General features: G+C 46.5%; 1 protein-coding gene across 3 annotated transcripts in view; it reads right to left on the bottom strand.

The window, feature by feature from the left end:
• Positions 1-26,255, bottom strand: part of LOC146813606 (uncharacterized) — a 435,136-nt gene that overhangs the window by 61,228 nt on the left and 347,653 nt on the right. For all 3 annotated transcript variants that reach the window (XM_085620351.1, XM_085620350.1, XM_085620352.1), the window contains 2 exons: positions 24,450-24,607; positions 23,068-23,229 (listed from right to left, as the gene is read on the bottom strand). In XM_085620351.1, the coding sequence (XP_085476477.1) occupies positions 23,068-23,229; positions 24,450-24,607 (320 nt within the window). The remainder of the gene's footprint in view (positions 1-23,067; positions 23,230-24,449; positions 24,608-26,255) is intronic.

Genomic DNA, 26,255 nt, shown 5'->3' with positions numbered 1-26,255 from the left:
GATCACGGGCCACTTAGACGCAGGGAGCCACTATGCCAAACACGGGGGGCAACAGGACCCTTCCAGGGCATTCCCCATAAGGGCGGCACTTAAGGGATAGGCTAGAGGAGAGAGTACCAGACTCCAGGTAGCCCATTGAAATTCACATGCTACAGGGTATGATAGATGAAGTGCACAGGGCCCCATATTCTACATACGAGGCCAGCCTCTTCACTGCTGCTTTCAGCCTGGCATTTGTTTGGGCCTTCGGAGTCCGTGAGTTGGTAGCCAGACCCAAGAGGGATGGGTCGGTGAGGCCATATGCAGACAGGACATTCTGTTGCTAGGAGCCTCCTTAAGAATATCTGTGAGAAGATCAAAAATGAACCAGGTGGGGCAGGAGAAAGTCTTAGTGCTACAAACTCTGGGTGACAGGAGGTACTGCCCGGTGGGGCTGGTCTCAGACTACTTGGCCGCCTGCCCCACAGGGGGCTGCTTGTTAATAATCTCACGCCCTTCACCAAAGTTTTGCAGGTTCTGAGGTCATTCCTTAAGTTGTCAGGAAACTCTGGGCCAGGAATGCCCAGCCTTTCCTTCCGGATTGGAGCAGCCACCTCAGCCTTTAAGGTAGGCCTTCCCCCCGACCACGTCAAGAAGGTGGGATGCTGGGACTCCCAGTGCTATAAGCTCTATATTCGCCAATGAGGGGTCAAAAACGAAAAGGGGGCGAACAATGTAAATTTGTGTGGTTTGTAGAAATGTGTTATTAGCTTACGGCGTGCAGTGTTTATTGTTTACCTACATTGTGGTTTTGTAGTTGTAAATTGTGTATGCTCAGGATTCACGATAGTGTATTGCATATGTAAAATTAAATGGTGTGTAAAAATGTGCATTTCTTTATTTCATCAGTGTTCAAGGTGTGAGTGATCGTCCACTCATGTATAGCTAGGGTGGCGCAATAGGCAGAGACTAGGACCTGGAGGCACAGGTTCTACCTCACACAAATAGCCTACTTGGGGTCCCTGGGCATGTGATGGCACAGCTTTCTCAACAAGCTGCAGCGGAGACTAGCTGGGGGGATGACCCCCCCTCCTAACATTTTAGTCATTCACCTTGGTGGCAACTACCTTACGTCTATGGGGCGAGGTGCACTAATACAAGCAATGAAAGCAGCAAAGGAGGAGATTAGCAAACGCATGGGGCAATGGTAGTTATAGTAGTCCGAGATCACCACGAGGAGGGTCAGGCATGGGGCCAGGTAGGGGGGAGGCCATCAAACATTCCCGCAGAAGGGTAAACAGTGCTTTGCACAAGTTCACGGAGAAGAGGAGTTTTGGATTCATAAGACAAGGACTGATAGATGCCAATACCAAAAAGTATTTTGAGGAGGCCAGGGTACACCTGTCAAAGATGGGCATGGACTTGTTCTTGTTGGACCTGGGCGAAGCCCTGGTAACAGTGGGTTGTAGGTGAAGAAAGTTGCCTGCCTTGGTGGGGGAGCCCTGGATGTGACGGCTGCCACATCCAGAGCGATGGTGGAGTTACAGTGCGATCCAGAGGCTGATCGGTATACAGGGGTACCCTCTTCAGGAGCACAACAGGGGTGCCTTATGCCCTATGCCACACCCCAGGAGTCTTTACGGCAGGAGCCAGGATGAAAACGTCGGCACACTGCTAGTCCTTCGGGCGGTTGTAGGCCTGAGCAACCGGTGGCTTGCCTTGCAAAGCTGCGCCCCTAAAAAGGCACGAGTAAGGTCATGGACTGGGGGTCCATGGTAATTTATGGGGCAAAATATTCCAGGTAGATGGTAGTACCTATTGGGTTGGCCAATGTGTAGTTCGGCTCATCAAGTGGGCAGGGCAGCTCATGTTAGTCACTGCTGCCTGCCCTTGGATCGCCCGTAAGTTACCCCACCACGTTGGCATACTTTTTGTATGTAATAAACCTGCAGCATATGGTTTGCCAACAAACCTGCTTTTGTGTGATTATTTATTGCAGTGCATGCAATGTTCTTCATGCATGGGAGGGTTGCCTATATCGGCACTATGGGTCGTGCTAGTCTGGCACTGATGCTCCCACCCCAAACTATCAGTCACTCTAGAACGCTGCTACAGACTGGGCAGCTGGACAGGCACCTAGCACATATCCCGAATGTACGATGCTCAAACCGCTATGCCTGACCCACCCCTCCAGCCATCAATACTGATCAGAAAACAGGTTTTACCCCGACTCAAGAGTAACAACGCCCGGATTGAAGTGGCTCCTACTGCATCCGGAGGACAAGGAGAACTGGGCGAGTTAGTGGAATGTGTTACTACTCTATTGAATGACGTTGCAGGCATGAATGTACCCCTGAAATCAAGTAATGCTAAATTACAGGAACTGTCCAAGAGGAACGCAAACCTAATGAAAGATCTCTCGACTACTCTCGCTGGCTCACGCGCGCCACAATACTGCTGCCATGTCTGCGGGCATTCCGCTGTCGCATCTGGGACAGAGAGACCTGAGCCTCGGATACTTCCCGGGTTTTCTTGAGGAGCGGAAACCTAATGAAAGATCTCTTGACTACTCTCGCTGGCTCGCGCACGCCACAATACTGCTGCCATGTATGTGGGCATTCCGCGGTCGCATCTGGGACAGAGAGACTTGAGCCTCAGATACTTCCCGGGTTTTCTTGAGGAGCGGAAACTGTTGTTCCTAATGGACAATGTAGCGAGGGGATCGATCTAAATCCTGTCATCAATCATGTTACCCCTCGTATAGCCAAAGTTACATGTAAAGGCAAGAAGCTTATAGTACATTTTTTGTCTAATAGGGATAAACATAACCATAAGTTCATCTCTGATCCCACAGCAGTTCCCCCACTAGGATCATCAACACTAGGGAAGAAGAGAAGAAATCCCTGTACAATACAGTAACACCTAGGCGTCCTTCTCAGAATAGTCAGAGTACGCACACTACGATCTACATGGCAAATGTCTCAAGACTTAAGACATATGTAAGGGAGTCCACTGAATCCCTAGTGAGTAAGGAGTCTCACTGGGTCAGACACAGAAGGGATTGTCTCCATATTATTCACTCAATCACTACTATGGCCCAAAGTTTCCTATGGGGGACTGGGACGCAATAAGGGTAACACGGAAGGATCCCACACTGCCCAATGGTTACTAGCCTTGGAAGCACGCTCTTATCCACCTTCAGCTTCTTCGATCCAATTTAGAAGCGCTACGGGGTTTCACTCCATGTGCAAGCATTCCTCGATACCCATAAAACCCAGTGTCGCTTGACTACTGATGATCCCGGTAAATCCATAAAAGAGGATGTGCACATTCCAACAAGGCTGGCTACTCATCCAAATCTAGCAACGTCTAACCTGAATAAAATAGAGAGACTAAGGAAAGAATCTGCTTTCAGGTCCATAACCCATGCCCATAGTATCCAACGTTCTTCACCTGCTGTTAATATTGCTGTCATGCTCTCCAACCAGAGTCCCATTGGCTGCAGTAATAATTCTATTACTAACCAACAACCAAAATCCCCCCTATCTACCCCAAACGTCAGAATTCCTTCTCCATCGTTATATCACCTAATAGCGACCCTACCTGTAAAGGCCTAGAAAGAGAACTCTCAGTTGATAAACAAATAGGCCGCTGTAGTACCAGTCCTTTTAAAGTCATCTCATGGAATATCACTGCTATAAGAGGAAAGATGGCAGATCCAGATTGGGGTCATATTAATGGGTGTGATATTCGAAAGTGTGTTCGTGCAGGAGACGTGGGCTTTGGACAAAGTCTTTCTGCAAGGGCATTCCAACTACAGTATGGGAGCGTTCTCCATCTGGGGCAGGTGGCCAGTCTGGAGGCCTCCTTATTTGAATTAAGGCCATTCTGGGCCTATATATTAGTGGACAGAAGCTCAAGCTCAATATATTTAACGTTTATAATTGATGTGTGAGTAGGAACAAGAATCACCTAAAAACCGTTAGCCTTTCCCCTCAACGAGACCCTGGGCAATGCCATGAATCCAGTTGTTGGAGATTTTAATACTTGCTCCAAGCCCCTTGAAGGCCTGTCACTGATCACAGAAGGGGAAGACGAAGCTATGGGCACGCCAAAACTGGAAACTAAACCGCCAAGAACATGCATCTGCAGCAATTCAACTAATGTTACTTACACTGTTCTCAGGGCCGCGAGCTCGTAATGGTAGATTTGAGGCAGACATCCCACCTGATACTACTTTCTCCAGAGGGTCTTACAAGAGCAAAACTAACGACATCTGGTTAGAGGTTGATTTGTGGCATTTAGCCATAGATTTTGAAGTTATTGCCCAAACAGAGTCATCACAATGCTCTTGTCCCGTCATTAGATGAAAATCACTTCAAACCCACGCAAACGATAATTCCACACCGGAACACTGTCACTTCCAAACAATGGAAGGGCAGTAAAATGGTCTAAGATCAGCCCTAACCTTTAGATACTCACTCAAATTTACATCACGATTAACACCGTATTAGGGCCTTTTTCCAATCTCTCATCAGATGAAACGCCCATAGGCAAGCTTCATAATGCTCTGGGTAATGACCTGCATTCTCTATGTACTAAAGTCGGGCAGGTGCATGAGCGGGGGAGGTGGGGGCGAGGGCCTCCCTGGTATACAAGGGAGAAGTGTGATCGCACAAAGAGTTACTGATAAGTGCCATCAAAGCAGGCGACCAGGACCAAACCAGGTAACAACGTGCATTATATAGGACCATCACTATAATCTCCAAAGAGGAATGGTTGGATTTAGGCTGGTTAGAGGTTACTGAAGCCCTAAATAATAAAGGTAACTGCCTCTTTTGCCAGATTTCTCTCATAATGATGTTGTTTCTAAGAACCTCGTCGAATGCATGGTAGAACCTCAGCAGTGGGTAAATCACTTCACCAGCCTATCTGCTGCTCCTATTTTGTCAGTCCCCCCTCATGCTGAATCTCAGCTAGCTCTGCCTAGAGTAGATGAGTGCGACAGACTCTCATTGAGTGAGACTAACTGCTATTAATGCTGTGATGCCCCTGGGTAACCACGCGCTCTATAAATGTTCCTTCATTCATTCATTAATGCTCTGCATTCGGGCGAAGTGCCAGGACCAGATAAAGTCCCAGGTGGCCTCTTCCGTTTGGAACCTAACGCATGGGGCCCCTATACCAATGCCCTCTCAACAAGATATTGGAAGGTGAAGACATACCTCAGTCCTGGTTGGCAGCAGAGATAATATCTATCTTTAAAAAGGGTTGACAATACGGCCCCAGGCAATTACAGGCCCACGTGCTGGATTGAAAACCTGCAATGGGCACCGATTCACCATACAAAACACTCTTATCAGATTAATGTCTACATGAGCAACACTCAGATTCCAAAGGAGAGGGAGTACAGCAAGTGGCATCACTGGGGCACACAGGTGTGGATTTACAGCAGGTCTAATGTAAGATGAAACAGGTGGCATTACCCAAGTGAATCGCCAGGATCACATTTTAAAAGAGTGTAGAGGCAGGGGGTGGCATAGGAGGTGCACAATGTTTGTATTTACAGCAGTATGGAGAATTAAATACCGAAGGTGGAGCCGGTGGCATCACAGGGCATAAGAGGTAACAGTACCAGAGACACAGAAGGCCCAGATTGACAGCATGTATGTTGTATGGTACAAGGCGCGGAAGCTAACAGTACCAGGAACATACATGTATATAATAAGGAGCCAGGCGTGGAGCCTGTGACATTATACGACATATGAGGAGACAGTACCAGGGACACAGCATGTATATTATAAGGTACAAGGCGTGTATCTGGTGTCATTACAGGGCATATGAGGAGACACTACCAGGGACACGAAAGGCCTGGATTGACAGCATGTGTATTATAAGGTACAAGGCACGGAGCAGGGTACATTACAGGGCATAAGGGGAGACAGTACCAGGGACACAGCATGTATATTGTACGGTACAAGGCGTGGAGCCAGTAACATTACAGGGCATACGAGGAGACAGTACCAAGTGAGCAGCTCTAATCCGGAGAATGACTTGGATTCTATAAGCAGTACTGAAATAGCCACTCTCTGGGCTGCCCTCGATCAAATGGGGCTCCTGGCCTAAACGGGATTTCGAATGCGATATTACATGCCAATATTGACATGTGAGCCGAAGTGTTGACTCCAGTGTTTAATGAGGTATTGGCATTTATTACCGCTCCATGTCCTGGCCAGGTAGCATTGTGCAGACAATTTCCAAAAGTGGCCCAGTTGATAACCCTGCCAATTATGGGCTAATTGCCTTAACTGATGTGACACTAAGGTCTTTACCTCCCACCTATTGATCAGTTTGGGCAGCATTGCAGGAGATAATCCCAATTATTCAAACTGTTTTTTGTAAGGGCCAAACTACCATTACCAATGTGCTGGCCCTCGCTTTACTAGCTGAACAGGCTGTTTAAGAAAGCAAAATCCATATAATTGTTTTATAGATTTAAAAGCTGCCTTTGACTCAGTTCCTCGAGTTCTACTATGAAAAAAACTTGTAGGATAGGGAATTCCTCGAAAGTTGTTAGATGCTATAATACCAATACTTGGTTCCAGGTCAATATTGGTGCCAGTTTTACTCCATCTCAAAAAATCAAAACTTATAATGGTCTTAAACAAGGCTGTGTACTTGCACCCTGCCTTTTTAATCTTTTTTTTTTTTTTGCCGGACTTACTACAGCACCTCGAGCCCGTCAACACCCATCCCCCAAAACCTACTGAGGCGCATCTAAGCCATTTACAATACGCAGACGATAAACTTTTGTTGAGCCAAACTCCGATAGGGTTACAAAGACTTATTACTGCATTCAACGATGATATTCAAGTTAATGGCCTGGAGTTAAATGTTAAAAAAACTAAAATCATGACATTTGGCCCGGTGAAACCCAAGACTGATTTATGTCAATGTAAAATGTAAATTGATGCTTCTACAGCGCACTACTCACCCGCAAGGGTCTCAAGGCGCTTGTACGAATACCGCTGTGGAACCCATCCTGGCTTTCCCTGCAAGGCGTCCACTCCTGGGCACCCCCAAGGTGGAGGCCAGGCATCCTCAGCGTTGTGGGGGCCGTTGTGGAGATTAAGCAAGCTATTGCCCAGAGTTGCAGAGTGGGACTCCATGATTGGAACAGGCACCGAGGCGAGAATTATCAGGTCCGTGGAATTTTTTGAGCCCAAGACGCGCCGAGGCGGGGAATTGAACCCTGGTCCCGGGCTAGACCTCTGCATCAGGGTCTGCCGCTCTAATCATTGAGCCACACTTCACACATTTATGGAGGGCTAGAGGTGGGCCAATTGAAGTAGTGATGACATACAAATATCTGGGCATTTTATTTGACAATAGAGTCTTGTTTAAAAGTCATTTTAAAGCTTTAAGGGCAAAAACGTCAACTCTAATCTACGCCTTTAAATGCTTACATAAACCATTGTGGTGCCAATCATATGAACATCTTAAAGTTATGAGAGAAAAGTTACAGCCAACAAGTACATACGGCTCGCCTATTACCAGAGGGAAAGATGCGGAATTATTGGACCTACTAGTAATTGAGGCCTCCAAATCAATCTCTGGGATCGCCAGGTCAATTGGCCAAGCCGACATTAGATTGGAGTTTAGCCTCCAAAGACAGTCCATGGTGGCGCGAGGGTCATTTTTGAAATGTATGCACTTCCTGTTTTTATCTGACCCTAACTAGCTCACACCTGCTGGTGTGAAATCACTCGTTCTGTCTATACAGATGCCAGGCGATCTTGTATTTTAACATGCCTTCAGAGTTTTGATCTGCAGACAGGGCTTCCAGGAATGACAAGATCCAGTTTTAAACAAATCCATTAAAAAAGAATAAAATTAACACATTTAATGCGGATAAGACAGCCTTAGTGGGAAAAACCCATGCCTGATCTGTGATGAATTCTCATCAGTCTTTGCGATTTCAGCTCAAATCAAGGAAACATTTTAAAATTTAGGGCTGGGCATAAACCCAGCCAAGGAGGGCACACTGACCTGGATACAACAATGTTCGAGTACAAGATGTAGACGGTGTGGGTGGCCACGTGAAACATTATTGCACATAGTATGTGCGTGTCCTAAACTGCTTAAAACACCTTGTGCACTATTAAAACCTTTGTTCCTTAAGGCTGGGGCAAGATCAGCCTGCCAGGCCCTTATTTTATGTTTATCGGGTGAATAGATTCCATTGTTATGTCCTATGATAAAACATTTTAACAAATGCTAAAAATTGCTGGTGTCTGTAACCTAAGGGGCATCTTAATGGATTCGAAAATATAAAGCTGTTGTTTTTAGGTTACTGACACCTTGAATGATCTTGTTTTTAAGCTACTTTGGTAATCAGGCTCTAAAGAATACACAAAAGCACAGAAGCACTTTTACTGCTCATTTGCACAAAGACATGCAATGTTTACAGCTCTGGCCCTTTGGCACTTTTAGTTATCAGGCTTCAAAGCGTATAGAAGAACTTTTATTGCTTAATGTGCACACTGGCAAACAATGTTTACAGCTCTGGCCCTTAGGCACTTTTAGTCATCAGGCTTCAAAGAGTATAGAGGCACTTTATTGCTCATTTGCACAATGGTACATAATGGTTACAGCTCTCGCACTTAGGCACTTTATAGCTTATTTGCACCATGGTACATAATGTATATAGTTTTTATTGTATATTACTGGGAATGTGACCATAATATGTTATTAGCTCTATGATTAATGTGCAACCGCGATAAAAGATGTTTCTATGTGGTATTAATGTTTTAGTACGGCATGTAAACATAGAAACATTCTTTTTGTACAGCTGTACATTGATCGAAGAATTTGGGAATTGTGTCTTTTTATTAATTATATTAATGTTTTAATTGCAATGATTTTTTTTGATCAAGCAATAAAGAATTATTCTATTCTGAGATTACGGTGGCAGGGACACAGCATGTATATTGGAAGGTACAAGGCGTGGAGACGGTGACATTACAGGGCTTATGCGGAGACAGTACCAGGGACACAGAAGGCCTAGATTGACAGCATGTGTGTTATAAGGTGGAAGGCTTGGAGCAGGTGACATTTGAAGGTACACAAGGGAAGCTTTATAGCAGTGTTGTTGTAACGTACCAGCTCTTGTTGAGGTACACACTATGTAGATTTACAGTGGTGCTATTCGGTGCTGCGGATGACATTATACAGGTACTAGAGTATATATATTATCTACTGGCGGTCGCCAGTAGATAGTTATAGTTAGGACCGTGTTTCCATAGGAAATCTGAAAATTCTCTTTTGAATAACTTTGGCGCCGGTTGACGAATCCTGGCGAAATTTTCAAAACTAATGGGGTGCTCCGCTCAGCTCCTACCCTGAAAGTCTCGGGGTGATTCGTCAAGCGGGGGCCGAGAAAAAAGGGGGATCCCCAAACGCGTTTTCCATAGGACCTTTAGTCGAAGGTACAGCCCGAACGGCTGGACAGAATTACTTGAAATTTGGCAGAGAGGTAGTCCTCAGGTCAGGGAAGTGCCTTTTGCAGGTCTGGTGTCAATCTGTTCAGTAGTTCCTGAGAAAATAGCATTTAAAAGCATATAAATATCTATAAGCGCACCGTGCGCGCACCGTGCGCGCACCGTGCGAGCACCCTAACGTGCGCGAGCGTAATTCTGATTGGTGGTTACATGTTAGTCAACGTTCGAATTGGTCGAAATCAGGAAGTGTCGGCCGCCATTTTGTTTGTTTTCAGTGCGAGAGTGAAAAAGGAAGGTGGCGAACGTGAAAAGGGGGCAGGGTAGAGAGTTCCTGACCCCCTAGCCTTTGTCAGGGGGTCCCTGAAGGACCCCGAAAGCAGAAAAATACATTTCAATTTTTATTTTTTTAAAATCCCGTGCGCGCACGTTGAAAAACCAAAAAAAACCCAAAAAACTTTTAATACGTAATTTATTGTAAAATAAATATATAAAAAAAATAATAATACATACATAACTTAGCATTTAAAAAAACGTACAAGGAGGAGGAGCCTAGCGCGCAACCAAGATGGCCGCGTAGGCACAGGGCTCCCGAGGGCCTCCACAACTCCCTACGTCTATCCTGAATTTATCCTGATTCTATCGACGGGCTTCCACGGGCGAACCTACGTGGAGGTGATACCTGTTGTCCAAATTTGAATCGGACATCGGGAACCGGAATAGCATCGAGTCCAAGTTGGCGGCCTGCTCCGGACCTTGCCCCGGACTCGAGTTGGCATGGTGCCCGGGCAGAAAGTGAACAACAACGGCATGCGGGACTTGGACCGGTGCGCACCCCCTACTTTCACTTTCGGGTTTCCTCACTGAGGGGCCTTGGATTGTCAGCACAGATTTATAGTGGGACGACTGGGTATCCTGCCTGTTCTTGGACACTAGCCTGGATTACCTTTCGGGATCACCGAGGCTCCCTAGATTGGCTCTCCGGGGATTGCTTATCGTGTTGGTGGCCGACACCCTTGGCGACCATCAGACAATGGCGGCTAGATTGGACGGAGATAAGCAAAAATCCAAGACGACTAGGCGGGGAGCTCATACTCAAGCTAACAACATGGATCGCTATACCCAGCCAAGAGGTTCCCCTGGTGGCCCTCATAAGTCACCGGAGAGACTCAAGGATGGCCCGTGATCGTCGACAGAGTTAACATTGCAGGACGTCATGGGTGCCATCGATGAGATGAAAGTGGCGGTCGGCCAGTAATTCGATACATTGGCCCATAAACTGGACGCTGTTTTGATAGACGTTAAACTAGTCCGAGCGGACCTTTCACAAACATGAAAAGGTCAAATCCTTGGGTCTGACGACGTCGAGTCTGGTAACGGACGTGTCTGATTTGCAAGCCGAGGTCCGTAATCTGCGGACGTCCACTGCTTTGTCTGTCCGTCGACTGGAGGATTTTGAAAGTAGGGCTCGGCGGAACAATGTGCGCATAATCGGGGTGCCGGAGAAATCGGAGGTCCCTGCGGCTGACCTCTTCGTGGAAGACCTTGTGCTCAACCATCTCGCACCCAAAGGCTTGAGTAAATTCTTTGCGGTTGAGCGGGCCCATAGAGTTCCGGGTGGCAAGCCCAAACCGGGCGCTCCCCCGCGGCCCATCATCGCCAGAATTTTCCATTTCAGGGACAGGGATGCTATACTGCAGGCCTCGAAGGCGAGTGGGCCGACGAAGTTCGAGAACACTCATATCAGTTTCTACCCGGACTTCACACAATTGGTCCAAGAGCAGCGACAGGAGTTCATGGGTGTCAAGCGGCGGCTGAGAGACATGGACCTGAAATATGCGATGCTCTTTCAGGCCAGGTTGCGTGTTGAGTTTGAGGATCGGACGCACTTCTTTGATCGGCCGGAGGAGGTTGGAGATTGGCTTGATACCCTGCCTCAGCAACGACGTCGAGAGGGACAGACCGAAGGGAACGGAGCAGGCTTGGATGGACAGGAATAGACTTTTGGTTCCCGGTGACTGACTACTGTGATGACACTTCCATATTTTGGTTTACTGCTTCTATTCAATGCCCGGGGGTTGTGGGGAGCTCAGGGAGGCCCTTTCCTCCTTTGGGGTCTCTTTTTGTAGCGTAGTTAATGTTAGGGCGACAGGCACACTGCAAGTTGGGGGGGCTACATGGGCTCACGCAGGGGTGCAGGGTGGGGGGAGTTGTAACGCGAAGGTGGGGGGGGAGGGGGGGAGTTGGGGAATGTTTGAATGTTCTACAAGGCAACGTCACGCCATACGATTGGTGGTCGGGATCGTGTTCTCTGGGGGGGGGGGTTGTGCGCTGGGATGGGATGGGGGGTAGGGGATTGAGAGTACTCTCGTGGAATGTGAATGGCTTGGGGGATAGGATTAAACGCGGAGTAGTGCTGCAGTTTTTGCAGCGGCTGCCGCCAGAGATAGTCTTTCTGCAGGAAACGCATCTAATTGGGAATTCTTGCCATGCTATGAATAGGAGGGGATATCGTCTCGTTGCGCACTCTGGGTTCACTTCTGGCTCACGCGGGGTGGGCATCCTGATTAGAGCCTCTCTCCCGTTGGAGGTGGACGATGTGATCCATGATGATAGAGGGCGGTATACTGCACTTGTAGGCAGATGGGAGGGCAGAACCATCTCGCTCGTTTCTGTTTATGTCCCACCAGGATTACAGACCGTAACTTTCGCTGATTTGGGGCGAGTGGTCCTGGGGCTCCCGGGGGGGGGTTCTGGTGGTGGGGTGCGATTTTAACTCTGTCGTATCTGGCGGGGCGGATCGTCACCCTCCCAGGGATCTCCCGGGGGCACAGGCCTGGCTGAGTGAGTTTATAGATACCCTCGGACTGATAGACTGCTGGAGACTAATGCACCCAGGGCAGGCACAATACATCTTTCACTCAGGAGCCCATGGGAGTTTGTCGAGACTTGATTATGTCCTTATGCCGGCGGCCCAAGCTGTGATGATTAGAGAAGTAAGACATCTGGCCCGGGGTATTTCCGATCACTCCCCATTACTGTTGCACATTGAGGTCACCCACGGGGCTGAGGGGAGGGTGGCACCGATAAACCCCTGGTACCTGCGTGATCCTAAAATCCGGGCGGACCTGGTCAAGTCTATTGACCGCTTTTTCACTGAAAACGTGGGGTCAGTGTCCTCTGCTGTTTCGTTATGGGAAGCCTTCAAAACAGTGCTCCGTGGGCAGGCTCTTTCTCTCATTTCCCACTCCAAGAAAAGCAAGACTGAAGAGGTGGTTTGCCTCGAAAACGACATAGCCAAGTTGGAGGGGGACCTGGAACGGGGTGTTACGAAAGATACGTTGCATGTTCTCAGTCTTAAGCAGCTTGACTATAGAACGTTGGTTACTGACGCAGCCAAAGTGATGAGTAGAGAGCAACAGGGGCGCTTATACGATGTGGGGGACAAGGCTGGTAAATTGATTGCATGGTTGGACAAGAAGGAGAGAGCGAGTCGAGTGGTGCCGGTTATTGAGAGAGCGGATGGCGTGCGTGTGACTGACCCTGTGGAAATTGTTGAATGTTTCGTGACTTAATTCCGTGACGTATATTCTCCAGTCTCGAATGGTCTTGAGGATGACTCATCTGTTGCTGAGAGATATAGTGTTGCCGTCTTTGTCAGAGGCGGATAGGGCACTGATGGATGCGACGTTGTCGCCGGACGAGATTGCTTTGGCCATTCGCTCGATCGCTTCTGGCAAGGCCATGGGTCCCAATGGCCTTCCCATTGAACTGTATAAACTGCGCCCGGACAAGATGGCGCCTCATCTCCGCGACATGTTTCTTGAGGCACGTGACGTGGGCTCCCTCCCCTATGATCAGCGTCTCGCTACCATAGTCGTGATTTACAAGGAGGGGAAGCCGCGGGATCGGTGTATTTCTTACAGGCCCATCTCCTTATTAAATGCTGAGCCTAAAATTCTTGCTAAGGTTTTAGCTAACGGTCTAGTTGGGGTCGTCGGCAACTTGATCCATCCGGACCAGTCCGGTTTCATACCTCACCGTAATACGGCCCTGAACCTGAGGCGTCTTCATGGAGTGCTCGCCAGAGCGGGGTACATACGTGAACCGGCCGTTTTGGCGTCCTTGGATGCCACTATGGCGTTCGATACCCTAGAATGGCCATATCTTTGGGCGGCGCTTGCGAAATTTGGTTTTGGCCCCGGGTTTATCGGTTGGGTGAGGTTGCTGTATGAGGAACCGTTGGCTCAGGTAGTTGTGAATGGCAGAGTGTCAGCGCCCTTTGGGTTGGGAAGAGGCACGCGGCAGGGTTGCCCGCTGTCACCCCTCCTTTTTGCGCTTGCTTTGGAACCTCTGGCTGCCTGGTTGCGATGGGAGCCCTCATTGCGCGGCATTAGGTGGACGCCTGAATTTGAGGACCGCATTTCTCTTTATGCGGATGATATTCTCCTGTACCTCACATCTCCCCGGCAGTCTTTGATAGTACTGGTCGATGTTCTGAACTCATTTGGTCGCAACTCCGGCTTGGTCATTAACTGGGCCAAGTCATGCGTCTATGTTCTCTCTGGGGACGCTCCTCTCCTTCCGCGTGGCTGCCCTATCCAGATTGCGCTGTCAGGGTTTAAATACCTGGGAGTGTTCATAACTTTGGACCCTGTGGCCCGTTAGGAGCGGAACCTACTCCCCCCACTCCAACGACTGAGGGCCGACGTCTCGAGGTGGCGACGGCTTCCGCTTTCGGCACTCGGGCGCGTGGCGTTGTTTAAAATGATGTCGCTGCCACGATTCCTGTATGCACTGCAAAATACACTCGACGTCATACCGGCCCGCTATTTCCGTGAGGTGGAGAGCCTGCAGAGGGGGTTGTTCTGGGACGGGCGACCCCGAATCGCTCTCACAAAATTGACACTCCCTTGGTATGATGGAGGTATTGCACTCCCCGATATCAAGCGTTATTATTGGGCGTCCCAGCTGGCGGCGGTGAACCACGGGATGTACGGGCCGGCCCTGAACCCGGCGTTCGAGATGGATAAAATGCTATTGCCTGGGGGGGGACTATAATAGAGCACTCTATTCGAAGTCTCCTGGTGTGCAGTTAACCGGCCCAACAAAGATAGCGGTACGGGTGTGGCATGCTGCTAATGCCGCGATGGGTTGGAAGGACCGCCTGACTCGAGCGACTCCACTGCATGCTTCTGAAAGGCTGGGCTGTTTGTGGAAAACCAAAGGGTTTGAGAAATGGGATATGATTGGCATATGTAAGGTGAGTGACCTCTGGGTGAAAGGGGAGTTTAAAACATTTGAAATGCTGAAAGCGGAATATAAGCTAAACGATAGGGAGTATTTCCGATATGCCCAGGTCCGTCATGCGTTGTGCTCGGTTTTCCCTGATGCCACTGCTATCCCGGAAAATTCCCTGCTGGAGGATAGGGTGCTCGATGGCTACATGCCTGACAGCACAATCTCCTTGATCTATAAAAAGCTTATCAACGATCGGGCGGATCTGTTGACCCGCTTGAGGGAGATCTGGGTGGCTGACGGTTTGGAATTAGATGATGAGGACTGGGTCTCGGCAATAGCCTCCCTGCGGGAGGTGGCAATTCCGGCCCGCCTTCAGTTCATACAACTAAAGATACTCCATAGAGTGTATGTCACTGGTCCCCGCCTGATGCGCATGGGTCTCTCCGTGGATGGGATGTGTAAGCGTGGCTGTGGTTCGCTGGGTACTTTCCTTCACGTTCTGTGGGAATGCCCTGAGGTGGCGCTCTTTTGGCGTCGGGTGCATGCGGTAATGGAGGAAGTCACTCACGTTGCGCTGCTTCCAGAGGCTAGGAGATGCCTGCTGAACGTGTGGGAGCCAAACGATTATAACGTGGCACAGACGCGGTGGGCGAATTTGGGAAATATGGTGGCCAAACGTAACATTGCTCAGTTATGGGGTTCCCAGAGGCAGCCCACGGTCTCGGTGTGGAAGGAAAATATGGATTGGTGCATGTTTAGAGAAAAGACGGTGTATGTAGCGAGAGGCAAGCCGCGGAAATGGACTGGGGTGTGGGGTCCGTGGAACGCTTATCGCAGTGACATCTGTGCCCCTCCCCTGGCTGTTGTACTGGATGCCTCTTCATCCCCCTAGCCGAGCATTCTTCGTCTGTTAAGTTACGAGTGTGTTACAGTTTGCTTTTTTCTCTGCTCCCGTGCCCCCATCCCTTCTCTGCCGCTGATCATTGGTTCCCTACCCCGGGGAGCACGTCCTGCTATTCACAATGTCTATTACCTTGTTTGTGTGTAATGTTTCTTAATTTTAAATTGAAATCTGAAACCGTATCTAATATTGTCACTCAACTGCTGCTTCTGCCTTCATTGGGTGCGATGCTGGACTGACGGGCTCCCCGGACTGACCAATCTGTATAACGGTGAATGATACGTCTCATGCTACTTAGCGGCCGGCCCTAAGGGTTGTAGGCCCATGTCTGTAACCCCTTGAAGTCCAATAAAGGTTTCTTTAAAAAAAAACAAAAAAAAACGTACAAATTCACTGAAAAAACCATAGGTTTCACACACGTTATAGTTAGGAATTAGCATTTAAAAAACCTTGCAAATTCACTTAAAAAACCATAGGTTTCACACATGTTATAGTTAGGTGGATATTTCACTCGTAAAAAACCAATGAAATTCCCCCGTTATAGTTAGTTCAGATAACTATAACTCGCGCGACCGCCACTCTATCACAAGGATGATGTCATGAGTGATGTCATGAGTGATGCCACTGACCATGTCATGAGTGATGTAATATGTGACGTCATGAGCAGGATTGCGGGCGCGCGAGTTATAGTTATCTGAACTAACTATAACGGGGGAATTTCATTGGTTTTTTACGAGTGAAATATCCACCTAACTATAACATGTGTGAAACCTATGGTTTTTTAAGTGAATATATATATATATATATTACCTACTGGCGGTCGCCAGTAGGTAGTTATAGTTAGGACCACGTTTCCATAGGAAAACCTCAACATTCTATTTTGAATAACTTTGGCGCCGGTCGACGAATCCTCGCGAATTTCTCAAAATAGGTGGGGCGCTACGCTCCGCTCCTACCCTGAAAGTCTCGGGGCAATCCGTAAAGCGGGGGCTGAGATAAAAGGGGGGTCCCAAAACGCGTTTTTCCCATGCATTTTTCCATAGGACCTTTAGAACGAGCTACAGCCCGAACGGCTGAACAGAATTACTCAAAATTTGGCAGAGAGGTAGTCCCTAGGTCAAGGAAGTGCCTTTTGTAGGTTTGGTGTAAATCTGTTCAGTAGATTCTGAGAAAATAGCCTTTAAATCAATATATATATCTGAGCCAGCTTACGGTACGCTTACCGTACGCTTACGGTAAGCGTACGGTGGCGTGCGCGAGCGCGATTCTGATTGGCTCTTAGATCTTAGTAAACATTCGAATCAGCCGAAACCAGGAAGCGGCGGCCGCCATTTTCTGTTTCACTCTGAAAAAAAAAAGAGTGAAAAGAAGAAAAGGGGGCAATGAGGAGAGTTACAGACCCCCTAACATTTGTAAGGGGGTCAAAGAAGGACAGAAAAGTACAAAAAAAACATTAATTGATTTTAAAAAAAATCACGGGGTACGCTTACGGTAAGCGTACGGTAAAAAAAAAAAAAAAAAATAAATGAAAATCAGATTTAAGAGTTTAGAAATTAGGGAGCTCTAAAAAGAGCTGTTGTGTTTATGGAGTCATTTTTTTAGTGGTACCTACAAGTAAGTACCGATGCAGAGTCTAAGGTTCAAGAGGAAGACTCTGTTCCCTTCATCATTGAAGTGCACACCATCTCCTCTATAAATGTCTTGCATGTCGTAACGCAAGTTGTTGTGGTAAATGGCACCCATACCATAGTCACGGAGGAAAGCAGAAACAGATTTGTTGACGTGCTTTCTTGCTTTGTCAATCTGTGGACAGAAATGATTGGACCAGTTCCATTTTTGCCTTTGGCATATGTTGGAAAACACAAAGGCAGTTTTAGGGAAAAGTGTAAACAGTTGTGCAAAGGTGTCCTTCATAAGCATTTCCAGACCTACCCCAGTCAAAGTGCCTAGGTCATTGCCACCACAGTGCACTATTATGAGGTCAGGGTGTTGGATTTGAATGAAGGATTTCACCAATGGCATCAATTGGTGCCACTTTAACCCTCTCTGACCAATCCATTTAATGTCTACATTTGGCAAAGCAAGGTCTCTCACCATATCTGTTTTCTCTGCAAACTTTTCACTCCAGAAGACATAGCTGTGCCCTACAATCCACACTGTGAACATCTTCAAAGGAGAACTGGATGCACTCAGGAGGTGTCTTTCAGTAGAATGGCAATATGAAAAGAAAGACAGTTTGGAAATGGAGGCATACATATTTTTTTCAAAACAAAAAGAACTGATTGGCTGTTTCATACCATTCCAGAATAAAAACTAGGCTGTATGTGAAAATTAATAGAAACATGTTTTTTATTGGTACAAAAAAATGTGTAACCAAAGAACAGTACTTTGGATTTGCTGTTAGGTTTGAAAAGTCAAGCACTCTTGCTCTGTGGAATTGAAACATTGTGTGTCGAACTTCTGACCTAACTGCACACAGCAGTGTTCCATGAGCTGTTGCTATGGTAGCAGGCAGAAGTCAAGTTGGGGGAAGGGTACTAGGCAGAAGTCAAGTTGGGGGAAGGGTACTGTTGGAAAAGGGTTGGTTTTCAACCAATAGAAATGTGTGATTACATGTGAAAAAAAAGGGGGAAGCACTGAGATTTGAAACTTACATGTATATGTGTGGAAAAATAGAGGGAAAGTTTGCCATTATCTGGTTCTGCTGAGAGGAGAGAGGTGAACACAACAGAGATCCTGGCTCTGATAATCTGCTGTTTGAGTGCCACATTTCTTTCACAACTAACTAATTTAAAAGGTGAGTTTACAGTTTGAGAGGGGATGTATGTGGTAACTTAAGAAATGAATAATAGAAATGGGAATTGTTTTTGTTGTAGTTACACATGGTGGTTTCATAATGTGTCAGTGTGTAAAAGTGATTTACACTTGCCCCTGAAAAAAAAAAGAGCAGTAAGTGTGCTTTCAAATTGGCAAAGAAATTTCGTTTTGGGACTAATGTGAAAATATGACTCTGTGTGCATAGAAGAATTATAGGCAGAGATTTATTGCGTCTTGCTCTGGTGATTTCACAGTTGCATTAGATGGAAAGGGGGAGCGAATTTTTGGGGGAATAAGCAGAGGGTTAGCACACACCCATGTCCTTGCCGTGTATAGTCATGCACAGTATTTACAAGCCAGTGGGGTTTTCAGGTTTAAGTCTGTAATGCAAATACATTCAGCATCACTAAGGCTGGTTGCCCTTGGTGGAGTGTAGGCAGTCACAGAGAATGCACATGGTGGTGGTCTGAAAAAAAAACAGCTTGGACACGTGCAATTAAATAAATCAAAAATAGTGGTTTCATAATGTGTCAGTCTGTAAAAGTGATTTCCAATTGTTAAAAGAGGCAAAAATATTTTTTGGAAAAAAATGTAAATATGTGTACTGTATTATAAATTGTTATAAAAATATTAATACTTTTTTCTTTTTTTTCAGATCGATATAGAAAATTTTCGAAAACTACAACCATTTTAAAAACTATTTTTAAAAAAAACAAATGAATAAATATTTTTTTGAGTGAGTATGGTAAGTCAATGTAATGTGATAAATGATTTTTAGTGTTTTTTTAAAAAAAAATAAAAAAGGTACGCTTACCGTACGCGTACGGTTAAAAAAAATAAAAAAAAGATTTTAAAAACATATGTAAAAAAAAGATGAAAGATAAGGTTGGCTCTTAAAAGAGCCGTTGTGTTCATGCAGGGACAGAGGAAAGAAAGATTGGGAATATTAGACGGTACGACAAGTGTGCTGATCTATTTTATTGTTCACTAGGGAAATACTGGTCTCCCTATAAGTAATTAGATCGTGACAAGTGGCGCACCGTACTTCAACCCTCGCAAACCGAGGGTTCATTTCCAGAGGGCCAGCAAAAGGAGATTCTCCCCCCACAGATGAAGGGCTCACCTGACCTGCAGAAGAAGGAGTCTGCCCTGCAGATGATGGTCCAGGCTGAGCTGCTGTGGATGTACTGGCTCGTCTTTCTGAAGAGTTACCTCCAAAAAGATGACCATGTGTCCTTTTGTGTACATCCTTGAGGTGTCTGATCATGGTATGATTCCCAAAGGAATACTTCCTGTCAGGATTACCTCTAGAAAGTACACGCTGACACAGCCTGCAAGTAACTAAGGGTGCATTCACCTTTTGCTGGCCTTCTGGAAAAGTAAAATAATCCCAAACATAAGAAGGCTTTACTTTCCTCGCTCTCTGCCTCAAGACAGTGCTGCTGGTGCTAGCCTCACTCTCAGAAGGGCTCTGCTGTTCTGCCATCGTATCCCAAAGACAAACCAGCTCCTTCTTCCAAGGGATCACAAGCAGAAATGAGGGGAATGGGTGTGGTGTAGGAGAGTTCTAGAACTGAAAGTAGTTTCCACCAATCAAAAGTTGTGTTTCATGATCACATGACCTACCGTACGCTTACGGTACGCTTACGGTACGCTTACGGCAAAAAGTACGCGTGCGCGTAAAAAAGACACGCGCTTCCGCGCATGCGCATAACAGTCACTCCCCGGCACTTCCGCGTAACGTGCGCGTGTGGCGTAAGCGCGCACGTGTCCCACGCGCAGTACGCGCGGCTACGCAAAGTACGTAACTATGCGTAAGCAGCGTAGATAGATTACGGACGTTGCGTAAACCGTACGCTTACCGTGAGCTTACGGTACGCGTACTATAAAAAAAAAAAAAAAAAAAAAAAAAATCTGGAAATAAATTTTACATGTTTATTTTAAAAAATATATATAAAAAAAATATTTAAGGATTTTAAAAATTTAAGCATAGTCTTTATAAAAGATAACAAAATTAAATTAAAAATATGTTTGAAAAAAATGAAGAATAAAAAAAAAAAATAGCATTTAAAAAACCTTGCAAATTCACTGAAAAAACCATGGGTTTCACACACGTTATAGTTAGGAATTAGCATTTAAAAAACCTTGCAAATTCACTGAAAAAACCATGGGTTTCACACACGTTATAGTTAGGAATTAGCATTTAAAAAACCTTAGAAATTCACTGAAAAAACCATAGGTTTCACACACGTTATAGTTAGGAATTAGCATTTAAAAAACCTTAGAAATTCAGTGAAAAAACCATAGGTTTCACACATGTTATAGTTAGCTGGACATTTTACTCGTAAAAAACCAATGAAATTGCCCCGTTATAGTTAGTTCAGCTAACTATAACTCGCGCGCCCGCAATGCACTGCTGATGACGTCACATATTACATCACTCATGACATGGTCAGTGACATCACTCATGACATCACTGATGACATCTCAAATGACATCACTGATGACATCACTGATGACATCATCCAGTGAATGTGTGTTTTTCTGAAAATTAAATATGTTTTATATATGTGTATCTCAAGGTCGATGGAAGAATAAATGGGTATATAAGTGTCTAAATGGATGATTTGTTTTTGAAAAATTGATTGTGTTACTGACTGATTAAGTGTATCTCTCACTTTGTGTATAAGTGGCTGCATGGGTTGGTGAGTAGCTACATGGGTGTCTATATAGGTTATTAGTTGTTTTTTTGAGTATCAGTCTGAGTGTCTGTATGGTACGGTGGGGGGTATTACGTAGTGCATAGGTGTATGAATGAGTGACTCACTGTTTGTATGTGTTGAAGACAGCATGTGTGCAGGACTGTATGTGTGGATGAGTGTGTGTATGGGTGTGTTATTGAGTGAATGACTGTCTCAATAGTGTCTTCAGGAGTAACTACATATGTTTTTAACTAGTATATGTGACTATTGGTGTATATATGTGAGTATATGTGAGAGGGAGAGATTGAAAGAGTTCCTGTATGAATAAGTATGTGTTTCTATAAGTGATTGTTTAAAAGACTAAGTATGTGTAAGTTTCCGTAGAAGTAAGTATGGTGGTGTGTGTATTACTGTATATGCAAGTAAATGTATGTTTTATTCTTTATTAGCATGAGTGACTATGTGTGTGAGTAACTCTATGGATGAGTGGCATTGTGTAACAGGATGTATAGATGTATGAGTACATATGATGAGTGAGTACATGTATGAGTGACTGTATAGGACTGTTGGTGAATGAGTGGATGTGTATGTGGATCTTAGAATTACTGAAGAGGTTGTTGTAACTGGTATTGGTATGTCCATTGTTTTGAAATTTTTAGTCTCTATTTTTGAATGTGTGTATCAAAGCTTATATTAAGGTGAGAGGAGGTCTGCCACTCTATCACAAGGATGATGTCATCAGTGATGTCATCAGTGATGTCATTTGAGATGTCATCAGTGATGTCATGAGTGATGTCACTGACCATGTCATGAGTGATGTAATATGTGACGTCATCAGCAGTGCATTGCGGGCGCGCGAGTTATAGTTAGCTGAACTAACTATAACGGGGCAATTTCATTGGTTTTTTACGAGTAAAATGTCCAGCTAACTATAACATGTGTGAAACCTATGGTTTTTTCACTGAATTTCTAAGGTTTTTTAAATGCTAATTCCTAACTATAACGTGTGTGAAACCTATGGTTTTTTCAGTGAATATATATATATATATACTCTATTCTCTATATCTATATATATATTCAGTGAAAAAACCATAGGTTTCACACACGTTATAGTTAGCTGGACATTTTACTCGTAAAAAACCATTGAAAAATTGTCCCGTTATAGTGTGTGTGTCAAAGGTTATATTAGGGGAAGAGGAGGTCTGCCACTCTATCACAAGGATGATGTCATCAGTGATGTCATTTGAGATGTCATCAGTGATGTCATGAGTGATGTCACTGACCATGTCATGAGTGATGTAATATGTGACGTCATCAGCAGTGCATTGCGGGCGCGCGAGTTATAGTTAGCTGAACTAACTATAACGGGGCAATTTCATTGGTTTTTTACGAGTAAAATGTCCAGCTAACTATAACATGTGTGAAACCTATGGTTTTTTCACTGAATTTCTAAGGTTTTTTAAATGCTAATTCCTAACTATAACGTGTGTGAAACCTATGGTTTTTTCACTGAATTTCAAAGGTTTTTTAAATGCTAATTCCTAACTATAACGTGTGTGAAACCCATGGTTTTTTCAGTGAATATATATATATATATAAATAAAACAGTGTCACAGTAAAGTGGAGGGGTAACAGAGGTGGCTTTTCAGTTTTTTAGAAGTGCGGATTTGCAGCAGTGAAATTACAGGTACCAAGGTTTATAGATTATAGCATCTGTACTGTAAGATACAGGAGGTGCCACAGGTGGTATTACAGGTCCACAGGGGGTATAGATTTAGAACAGGTGCAATCATACAATTGCTTATTAGAAGATATTATGTTGACAGAAACAGATAAGATGGTAGATAAGTTGAGGGAAGTGGAACATCTTGGTACTACAGGAGCAGCCTTAGGGTGGATTGTGACACCCTTCCAGACTCCTCAAACTCACTGTGTTTCAGTGCGGAGCAGGAACTCCACCTTTCGACCCTGGTTGTTCTCCCACAGGATGAGCCGGAAGAGGTTCTTGCTGTTTCCATGCATTTTCATCTCACACTTCTCTCCATTCACTTTGGAGACACGGGCGTGGTCAAAGACCAGGAATTTAGCACCTCTGCAGAAAGGGACAGAAGAAGGGGTACGTTAGTCGCCGTCCCTCATTAGAGGTAGGTTGGTTAACCTTGAAACATTGTTGTCAAGGAAGCTTACAGCTTCTGTGTCGCACAGTCAATTAGAGGCCTAGTCTAGAAGAGACGCCAAGCTACATGGTATGGTGCGGGTCAGGAAGACTGCTGCACTCCAACAAGGGTAAACTAGGGATATCTCACAGAAGGAAAACCTTAGAGCACCACTGTCTTAGTGACAGGGTTCTGAGAGTAGAGCAAATAAAAAGTGGTGTAGAGAAAGTGATAAACTCAGAAAGTGGTGCAGTCTAGGAGTTCCCATGACCTTTAGTACATATGTACTCACTCCCGCAGGCGCAACTTGGACAGAAACAGAGTTAGGTATGGTGCAGTCAAGAAGTGAGGCAGAAAAAAGAAGAGGTGAAGGCATAATTTAGTGTAGACACAAACTGGTGCAATCGGGAGGTGGCAAAGTCTAAGAATATAGCAAACACAAGGAGATGATGGATGGAGCGCTGAAACTTTTCAGACAGTCACCCCCAGTCACAGATCTGGTTGAATCCATTATCGTTCTTTAGCTCACTTCGCTACCCCAGTTCAGACCCAGCTATGTGCAAATCAGTCTTGACCCTGTGCGTTATTTTTGCCTGTGCCTCATGGGAACAGTCCAGCCCAAACTGCCAAGCCAGGTCTTCCCTGGACCGAGAACAAGCATCTAAGTCTAAAAGAATGCGTGGCCTCATGCACTTGCATACTTACTCCTGCCGTAGAAAATCAGCAGATAGTCACTGAACAGTTGCACCTTTAGAGATCAGCAGAGTTGGGTTGGGTGCAGACAAGGTGGTGCCGACAGGAAGTGGTGCAGACAGGCAATTGTGAGGACAGGAAGTGGTACAGGCAGGAAGCAGGAAAGTCCAGGAGTACTCTGGCCTCATGTGTGCACATACTCACTCCTGCCAGTGGGACATCACCAGACAGTCACTGAACAGGCGCACCTTTAGAGAGCAGCAGAGGGTGGTAGCAGTGCAGACATGAAGGGGCACAGTCAGGAAGAGGTGCAGGCAGGAAGAGGCGCAGAAAGGAAATGGGCAGACAGGCAATGGCACCATCAGGAAGTGGTCAAAGCAGGAAGCGGTGCAGAAAGGAAATGGGCAGACAGGAAGTGTCACAGTCTAAGAGCACCCAAGACAGCATGCATGTGTATACTCACTCCCGCCGGCGGGACAGCAGCAGACAGTCATTGAACAGGTGCAGATATATTGGGCGTGTGATAACCTTCCACTTGAAGCTGAGGGGTGTGCTCGACTCTAGCTCCAGCAGCTCTCCTTGCTTTACCAGTCGCCGGGATTGCGAAATGAGAGGGAAAATCTGTGGGGCAGAGAGGAGACGACACAAGCTATCAAGGGCATCGGCACTCGCGCACTAGTGGAACGCACCATATTATAGCTTATCCTAACAGCACTCTCGGCTTTGGCTCACAAAGAACTATCGTCATTTTACTATACCAGTTTCGAGTGTGTTCAACTTTAGGAAGCAGAGGCCAGCCGTCTGTCCACTTTTTAAGGACAAAATCTGACCCCTGGCACTAGGCGCTTGGCTCAGTTTAAGTGAAAGTGTTCCGTCGTTGACCTTGTAAAGCATTTGGAATTAACTAAAAATTACCTACTGCTGTGGGATTCTCACCTGGGTCCTGCAAATTACAGTCGGACCCCTGCAGCACATGCTTAACTCCCCAAGTTACCTTGCTGGCTTATTTAGTCTAGACAAAGCAGTCAAAACCATCCAAAGACTAAAGTCCCCACTGTTCATTATCCAGACATTTTCAAGTGCTTTCACCACTTCACAATTTACAACCTGTTAATTCCATCAAAAGCCCAGGCTGTAGTATCAGGATGCAGACTGAACAGCTTGCAGCAGCATCACCATTGATTAGCAGCATCGCCACAGAGGAGCAGCGCCGCCTCACAGAGGAGCAGCGCCGCCTCACAGAGGAGCAGCGCCGCCTCACAGAGGAGCAGCGCCGCCTCACAGAGGAGCAGCGCCGCCTCACAGAGGAGCAGCACCGCCTCACAGAGGAGCAGCACCGCCTCACAGAGGAGCAGCACCGCCTCGCAGAGGAGCAGCACCGCCTCGCAGAGGGGCAGCGTCAGCGCAGAGGGGCAGCGTCAGCGCAGAGGGGCAGCGTCAGCGCAGAGGGGCAGCGTCAGCGCAGAGGGGCAGCGTCAGCGCAGAGGGGCAGCGTCAGCGCAGAGGGGCAGCGTCAGCGCAGAGGGGCAGCGTCAGCGCAGAGGGGCAGCGTCAGCGCAGAGGGGCAGCGTCAGCGCAGAGGGGCAGCGTCAGCGCAGAGGGGCAGCGTCAGCGCAGAGGGGCAGCGTCAGCGCAGAGGGGCAGCGTCACCGCAGAGGGGCAGCGTCACCACAGAGGGGCAGCGTCACTGCAGAGAAGCAGCGTCACCACAGAGGGGCAGCATTGCCTCATAGAAGAGAAGCATCACCTCACAGAGGAGCAGCGTCGCCTCACAGAGGAGCAGCGTCGCCTCACAGAGGAGCAGCATCACCACAGAGGGGCAGCGTCACCACAGAGGGGCAGCGTCACCACAGAGGAGCAACGTCACCTCACAGAGAAGCAGCATCGCCACAGAGGAGCAACGTCACCTCACAGAGAAGCAGCATCGCCACAGAGGAGCAACGTCACCTCACAGAGAAGCAGCATCGCCACAGAGAAGCAGCATCGCCACAGAGGAGCATCATTGCCTCACAGAGGAGCATCGCCACCTCACATAGTGCCAATATCGGCAACAGTTGTCACAAAACACATAAGTACATAAATAAACCACACGACACTGTATTGTAAGTGGAGAAATATTGCTGCAGGTTTATTAGCATAACCAATATGCAAACATGGTTATCTTACGGGCGATCCCAGGGCAGGCCAGCCCCTATGCCGCCTGCCCGTCTGATAAGCCTAGAGTCACCATGGCAACGCCAAATGGTGTATACCAACTATTGGGAGGGGC

The sequence above is a fragment of the Triturus cristatus genome, chromosome 7 (genome assembly GCF_964204655.1).
Source record: "Triturus cristatus chromosome 7, aTriCri1.1, whole genome shotgun sequence".
NCBI lineage: Eukaryota > Metazoa > Chordata > Amphibia > Caudata > Salamandridae > Triturus > Triturus cristatus.
The sequence above is the reverse complement of the archived record's forward strand: the minus strand, read 5'-3'. Positions and strand labels throughout refer to the sequence as shown.